General features: G+C 36.3%; 1 protein-coding gene and 1 pseudogene across 1 annotated transcript; one reads left to right on the forward strand and one right to left on the reverse strand.

The window, feature by feature from the left end:
• The first annotated feature begins 248 nt into the window (after positions 1-248).
• LOC120256996 (methylsterol monooxygenase 2-2-like) lies at positions 249-2,615 on the forward strand. Its single transcript, XM_039264635.1, is given in 9 exon segments — positions 249-375; positions 714-803; positions 806-829; positions 832-855; positions 1,089-1,234; positions 1,523-1,642; positions 1,725-1,937; positions 2,036-2,116; positions 2,391-2,615. Coding segments are annotated over 9 exon segments (807 nt in total). The 5' UTR covers positions 249-345; the 3' UTR covers positions 2,470-2,615.
• A 283-nt stretch (positions 2,616-2,898) lies between these two features.
• LOC120256997 lies at positions 2,899-7,028 on the reverse strand (annotated as a pseudogene).
• Positions 7,029-7,973: the final 945 nt, after the last annotated feature.

Genomic DNA, 7,973 nt, shown 5'->3' on the forward strand with positions numbered 1-7,973 from the left:
AAAACAAATCCAGACAGACAAAAGCATTGAATACATTTTATGATTTATGACCAAACTAAATAAGTAAATATAAATATATATACTGGATGCCAGAAGAGAGAGAGAGAGAGAGAGAGTGAGATGAAGCTCAGTGATGACGTGGACTTCAAAAGAAACATAAATTAAAAAAACAAAAGGACGGCCACGTGTATGATTCCACTAGATTTTAATCATGTGGTGAATAATAAAGTACCTCATAATCACTACCACATCACATGGGCACCCTGCTCACTTCCTCCTCTTCACCATCCTGGACCTTCACCCGTTTCACTCACATCTTGATCTCCCCTTTCACTCGCTTCATCCATGGCGTCTGCTTTCCAATCCTTCTGGCAGGTATGAAAATATGAAATCCTTCCCATTATTCTGCATTCATTGTCACTGTTTTCTCATTTGCCACAGTCACATTCTTGTCTTTGGATAGCAAAGAAATAAACTCTTCATACTTGAAAATTGCATTTGTCTCTGTTTTTCTCGTCTCTTGTGAGGATTCAGAATGTTGTTATTTTTAAACCTGCTTATTATTGTTTCTTCTCTATTGTCCTCTCTGTATTCTTCTCTTTTTAACATTTTTCCAACATTTGTGCTTAATAAACATTTAAGTTCATCTACTTGTTTCAATATTGTTTTGACTTGTTATTTATCATTATCTCTTTTTAACTTCTGTGATGCAGTATCTAGTCACTCATTTCTCTGATTTTCAATTGGCTACCTTGGGCACTTTCATTATACACGAGAGTGTCTTTTTCTTATCTGGACTGCCATCTTTACTTTTTTTGAGCGATCAGGATTTTTTTCAGCAAATACAAAATTCAGGTTTGCCCAGCAGCACAATTTTTTTTTTTCTCTCTCTTTCTCTCTCTGAGTTGATTTATTATATATACATCAGAAACTCTCAAAAAATTAGATTCTGAAGGTTGGTTTAGATTGTGGATGGTAATGCTAAAGTGCAATATAATTTTTTGTTTCATGAAACATGCCTCATGGTCTTTCTGATCTTGCAAATTGTGATCTTGATGTGACAAACATAATGTTGTGTATTTTTGCAGAAGAAAAATAATACTCCTGCTGCGCAAGAGAGGTGTATCTTACGTCTGATCTTATATCATGTCTGTGTAAACTTGCCAGTCATGATTGCTTCCTACCCTGCTTTCAGGTTCATGGGCATGAGAAGCAGTCTGCCATTGCCATCATTGTAAGCTCAAATTTATTTTTCTTTTCTTTGATCCTTGGTTTGTTTATTTTCTTAACAGATCCAGTTTAAAGCATTTTACTAAAAAACAACCCTCTTCCTTACCAAACAGCTTTGCTAGATACTTGTAGGCATTTGAGGACAGTTGTTTTTGAAGATATGAATAACTGGTGAAATAAGAAAATTGAGTGAACCTACCACCCAAAGAAACAGAGGAGGAGAGGGATTGCTAGTCTTAGTTATGCCATTCATTTAGTATAAACTAAGGATTTTTTTAATGTCATTCTGCAGGAGTGTCATCATACCTCAAGTGCTTTTCTACTTCATTTTAGAGGATTTTGTTTTCTACTGGGGACATAGAGTTCTTCACACCAAATGGCTGTACAAACATGTTCACAGTGTGCACCACGAGTAAGTTTTGTTTCTCCACTGTTTTTGTGTGAGTGGGTGTTCTTTTACTTTGTTGTGACCTTGTGGAACATGAAATGTGTAGATATGCCACACCATTTGGTTTGACTTCTGAGTATGCCCATCCTGCTGAAATTCTATTCCTTGGCTTTGCAACCATCCTTGGTCCGGCTCTCACTGGTCCTCATCTATTCACTATGTGGTTATGGATGATTCTAAGAGTCTTGGAGACAGTTGAGGCTCATTGTGGCTACCATTTCCCTTGGAGCCTTTCAAATTTTTTACCTTTGTATGGAGGGTGAGTTTCTGATAATGTCTTTTTAATTTTTTTTTTTTTATTGCTCAGTTGAATTGGACTTTTTATTGCTTAATACGATATGTATTTTTCCTCTGTAGTTCTGATTTTCATGATTATCATCATCGTCTGCTTTATACTAAGTCTGGCAACTACGCATCAACCTTCGTTTATATGGACTGGTAAGCTCTACTACAGTATGATATATTTATATATTTATGGCGGCAATTGTTCTAACTTAATGAACAGGGTCTCCCTTGTTTGCCAGTTCATAATAGCTGTATATGTTTAGAAAAATAAATAAAAACTTTAAGTGGCTTTTCTTGGTAGCTGCAGATGAGCTCTCTGGAGATTTACTGCCAAGTGCCAACTGTAGTCCAATCAATGCATATCTATATCTGACAAAGTTTCATTTTTTGTCTTGTTAACTGAGTCCAAAGTGTTTCTATCTATCAGGCTATTTGGCACTGATGAAGGTTACAGGAAGCTCAAGGCAATCGAGAAGGAAGGCAAAGAACCTGATGAGGTTTACTGACCACTGAACTTAGTTAATTCCTGTGGGATCTCACTTGATTTTCAGGTTGTAATAGATGTTATAATAAGCCTAGGAGAAACTGTTCTTTGTGCTTTACATGCTTATTATATGCAAGACTCAATGGCCATGCCCATCTTTTTGTGTCATTTGTGGTTATAATAAAAAATGGTTAATTACATTACCAAAAAAAAAATAGAGTTGCAAGCCAGTAGACTCAAATATAATTCTGAGCTGATGCCGATGAACAACCCAGATCAAGTCAACAAACAAACAGTAATCTGATCCATTGCTCCTCAGAAACAAAGGGTCAGAAACAATTTGAAGAGATGGCATTTCTGAAAACTAATAGAATTTTGTACTTGAATTGCGCCTCAAAAGCGTGGTTCATAGATGGAAATACCTTTTATTTGTCCTACCTGATACTGATGCTTTCCACACAGGATTCTGCTCTCTCACATAAATATTTTAAGAACTTTTTTTACTTTTACCAAATTACCAGAACGGAGTTTTCCAGTCTCTTGTATAATAAGCAAATAATAAGGATCTTCCTTATTAAAGTGATACAGCAGCAAAACATACAGAACGTGTAATTTACTTCACATCCTGATTATAATAATAAGTTCACTAATTTTTGTAGAAGGTTGCTGTCCATTCTAAGAAATCTGTGCCCGTCCTCCATCAATGCAAATGATTTGGCCTGTAACATATGAAGCTGCAGGAAGGCAAAGGAAGGCTACAACAGATGCCACCTCCTCTGGTTCTCCCAAACGCCCAAGAGGAACACGAGAGGCTTCTTTCATCAGTAAATCACTGTCTTTACCCTGTTTTGTATCAAAACATCCTCATCACACTTTGTTCAGAGTCTCAGTTGAAGATGAGTCTTACTTACAAAGAGGTTTTCAATGAGAGGTGTTTTAATAGCTGAAGGTGCAACGCCATTGACTCTGATGTTGTCTTTGGCCCACTCACATGCTAGGTGTTTGGTGATCTGATTCATTGCTCCTTTGGAAATGGAAAGTAAAAACTAATTTTAGTAAACACTTGTGAAAGAAAAACAGAAAAGGTTTTGGTTAATTTTTACCTTTACTCGCTGAATAAATTGCTCCTCCTTGATAAACTATAAATGTTCCGATGGTGGAAATGAACACTATGTTTCCTGGATGATGAAGTTTTCAAGAGAGGGTGAGCTAGTTGGCTTAAATGGAGGGCTGATTCAAAATTAGTAGCCATAATATGTGAGTAATCTTCAGCTGTGCATTCCGCTGTGGGTTTCACTATACCAGTCCCTGCATTATTTATCTATATAAGCAAAAGAATAGAATTGCTTAGAGTGACACATAAATAAGACCAACAAAATAAAATTACTTTATACTTACAAGTATGTGAAGCTTTCCTTGAAAAACAGAAGAGACATCTTCCATTAGTTTCTTTCGTTGAACACTGAAGGAGACATCACACACAGACCCAGTGACCTTGAAGTTCTTATCTTCCCATTGTTTCAGGCATTCATTAAGCTCAGTTTCATTGCGAGCACATGTATGCACAAGGGCTCCAAACTTTGCTAGTTCTTCAACTATGGCATGTCTGCACGTTCATTAAGGACTAGAAAACTATGTGTTTATGCTTGAAATTAAGACATAATATTGAGAAAGGAGTACCCAATTCCTTTGGTGCCTCCAGTGACCAAGGCTGTGGTTCCATTCAATGACCAACGTTGGTCCATGCTAGTCAATGGATTGCTGCTCTTCTTCGAGTCAGACACTATCTCCATGAAATGCCCTCGTTGGTTTTCTTTTTCTTCTTCTTCTTCTTCTTCTTATTTTTCCTTTTGTATTCTCGTTGATTAACAACTCTCTACCTTAATAAAGGTTTAGAACCAATGAAATTATAATGTAAAATGACATCCACATGTATATTCATTGTCAAATATGAAGACAAAATAATATACTTATCAGAGATGAAACTTAATAATGATGGTATACAGGTGTTCGGTCGGTATAAACTAGCAACCACACACTACTTCTGTGGTGGCTATTGTTACGTAGTATGGCAAAAATCTACGTTCCCCAAAGTATTGGACTATGCTTGCTTTGGTATCATCATCAACTTTTTGAGCAAAAATTCTGACTTCCTGTGAGCCACTCCTTCACCAAAAATAGATGATGCTCGCACACTTAATTGGCTGCTTACTTGAGGCGGAATGGCAAAAGAAGAATGAACAATCAGCTACACTGTGTCTTTTTTCGGCCTATTTCTTCTGTCATTGTCTGATGAGTTCTCCCAGGATTTCCATCTTTTGCAGCTCTGAGGTCTTCATGGTTTCTTAGATTAAACATTTTTTTGTAATATATATATATATATATATAACCAAATGCGACAATTATAGTACAGTGAGGGTAAACGCAAAATTGGGAATTAATCATCTAATCTGCGTGACTTTATCTAATGACATGGAATTTGGACTGTACACCTGCACTCATAGGTGGAGTTATATTACTACTATTATGTCTAACGGGATTTGAACTCAGGATTTGCATTTCTAATAACACTTTTACAATAGGACTAATGTTGTTGAATATAAATCTTTTGTTGAATAAAAGTAAGTAAACTACTATTTTATTTAATATTAAAAAAAAAAGTTATACAGTAACATTACAAGGATGGTAGTAAGGGAAAAACAATGATACATCACAATGAAGTAGGTCAAGTGTAAGAGGATGCCATAGATACACACCAAGAAGATTGAAAGTGAGGTTGAAAACATTTAAATCGTCAACAATGAAGAAGTGACATCTAGGAAATAATTATCCGGAGATGCATCATCCATCCCAGCTAACACTGGTGGGGGTAGGAGAACCTAGTTCCTTAGCTTGGTTTGCTGCTCATCTCTCCGAGCTCAATTGGTGATCCAACTTTTACCATCACAGGAAACTCTACTGAAAATTTATGACAAGACAAAAAAGTACTCTAAAAGATTTATGAAAAATGGCCATCTGTGTATCATTTATAGTTAAAATAAAAAATGGTTGATTACATTACCATAAATTAGAGTAGCAAGCATGTAAACGCCAATATAGTTTGAGAAGATGTGGATAAACAACTCAGATCAAATCAATAAGAAACACAACATATTTAGTAAGCTGATCCATTGCTCCTCAGAAGCAAAGGATCTACAGCAGCAAATATACAGAATGTGTAATTTACTTCACATTCTGATTATAATAAGTTCTCAAATTTTATAGAAACGTGGCTGTCCACTCTAAGTCTAAGAAATCTGTGCCCGCCCTCCATCAATGCAAATGATTTGGCCTGTAACATATGAAGCTGCAGGAAGGCAAAGGAAGGCCACAACAGATGCCACTTCCTCTGGTTCTCCTAAACGCCCAAGAGGAACACGAGAGGCTTCTTTCATCAGTATATCGCTGTCTTTACCCTGTTTTGAATCGAAACAACTTCATCACACTTTGTTCAGACTCATAGGGGTTTTTTTTCTCTCTCTGTGAAAAGAGCTAAAAGCTAAAAAAAACAAAAACAGAAACGACAAAAGACACAAACACTAACAAACTAGACCCCAATATCTTAGTTGAAGATGAGCCTTACTTACAAGGTATTCAACGAGAGATGTATTAATAGTTGCAGGTGCAACTCCGTTGACTCTGATGTTGTCTTTGGCCCACTCACATGCTAGGTGCTTGGTAATTTGATTCATTGCTCCTTGAGAAATGAAAAGTAAAATAAACAGATTATGGTAAACACATACGAAGGGGAAAAAAAAGTTTTGGTTAATTTTACCTTTACTCGCTGAATAAATTGCTCCTCCTTGATAAACTACACATGTTCCGATGGTGGAAATGAACACTATGTTTCCTGATGATGAAGCTTTCAAGAGAGGGTGAGCTAGTTGGCTTAAATGGAGGGCTGATTCAAAATTAGTAGCAATCATATGTGTGCATTCTTCAGCTGTCCATTCCATTGTGGGTTTCATTATACAAGTCCGTGCATTATTTATCTTGAAAAACAAAAGGATAGAATTGCTCAGAGTGACACATAAATAAGACCAACAAAATAAAATTCCTTCATACTTACAAGTATGTGAAACTTTCCTTGAAAAACAGAAGAGACATCTTCCATTAGTTTCTTTCGTTGAACACTGGAGGAGACATCACACACAGACCCAGTGACCTTGAAGTTCTTATCTTCCCATTGTTTTAGGCATTCATTAAGCTCAGTTTCATTGCGAGCACATGTATGCACAAGGGCTCCAAACTTTGCTAGTTCTTAAACTATGGCATGCCTGAAAATGGAGTCAAAAAGCATTGGAACACAAACAACATGCATGCATGTTACAATATTCATGTAATTATAATTCAAGGACAAAACGAAATTAAGGAATGAGAAGAGTACCATACCCAATTCCTTTGGTACCTCCAGTGACCAAAGCTTTGGTTCCATGCAGTGACCAGCGAGCTACATGGTTGTCCATCTCCATGGTATGTCTGGCTTGATCTGCACTATTGAGTTGTATCTTTTGGCCTGCCTTAAGAAGTATTTAACTTAATCGTGGAACTAAATATAACAAACAGGCACCGGTACCTGTACTTTATGCAAGAGATGAGATCAGAGTCTTCCTTGCAGCTAGCCTTGGGCGGTTGCCGGCCACAACAAGAGAGCTAGCTGAGACCAATGGTCAAAGTCGTATTTTGATTAAGAAATAGAATATTGATATATATATATATATATAGACTTATACAACCGCTGCCATAACAAAGATAAAAAAAGAGGTAAGAAAGATATAATTCGCTACCTCCTCTATCCTCATTGGTTGCTTTTCTAATAAAATCAAAACCGTCTTGGCCTCATTCAGTGCATTGCGCCTCAGGCAACTCCTTAACAATTGGTTAAGGTTTTTTCTACTATAATCCCTCCCATAACAAAGCATCATTAACTACTAATTACACTAGCTCCCATGCCATTACATAATAAATTTTCTAAAACGTGTAAAGGTCGCCCGTTGCTTGCCACATCACCACTTTTATCTCATTCTTCCATATTGGGCTCTATGTCATGGTCCTCTACACTTTACGACCAGATTACTTGTGATTCCGATACAATGATTTTTTTTTTTTGGAAAAAGAGACGATGAATTAAAAATACATTAAATAAAATTAATCAAAAAATGTATACATATAAAAATATATTCATTAATTGTCAACATTATAGCTAATGTGGTTTTTGTTTAACATCGATGTTAAACAAAAACCAGCCAAATTTTGAAAAAGTGGATAAAACCACGCTCATCGAAACCACACCAAAATGCCACCGAAATTGATTTTGATGTTTTTTAATAATCAAATGATAAAATTGAACTTCGAACTCTCGTCCTCTATTCTTTGTTTTTTTTTTTCTAATGAACAGGTCTCAGCATTGATTTAATATATGAATCAATCCAAAAGTACTTGCCAATCCCTTGCTGCCAAGCAAACTAGACTTGTCTAAGGGTCGAG

This window comes from Dioscorea cayenensis, unplaced genomic scaffold (genome assembly GCF_009730915.1).
Source record: "Dioscorea cayenensis subsp. rotundata cultivar TDr96_F1 unplaced genomic scaffold, TDr96_F1_v2_PseudoChromosome.rev07_lg8_w22 25.fasta BLBR01001788.1, whole genome shotgun sequence".
Taxonomy (NCBI): Eukaryota; Viridiplantae; Streptophyta; class Magnoliopsida; order Dioscoreales; family Dioscoreaceae; genus Dioscorea; species Dioscorea cayenensis.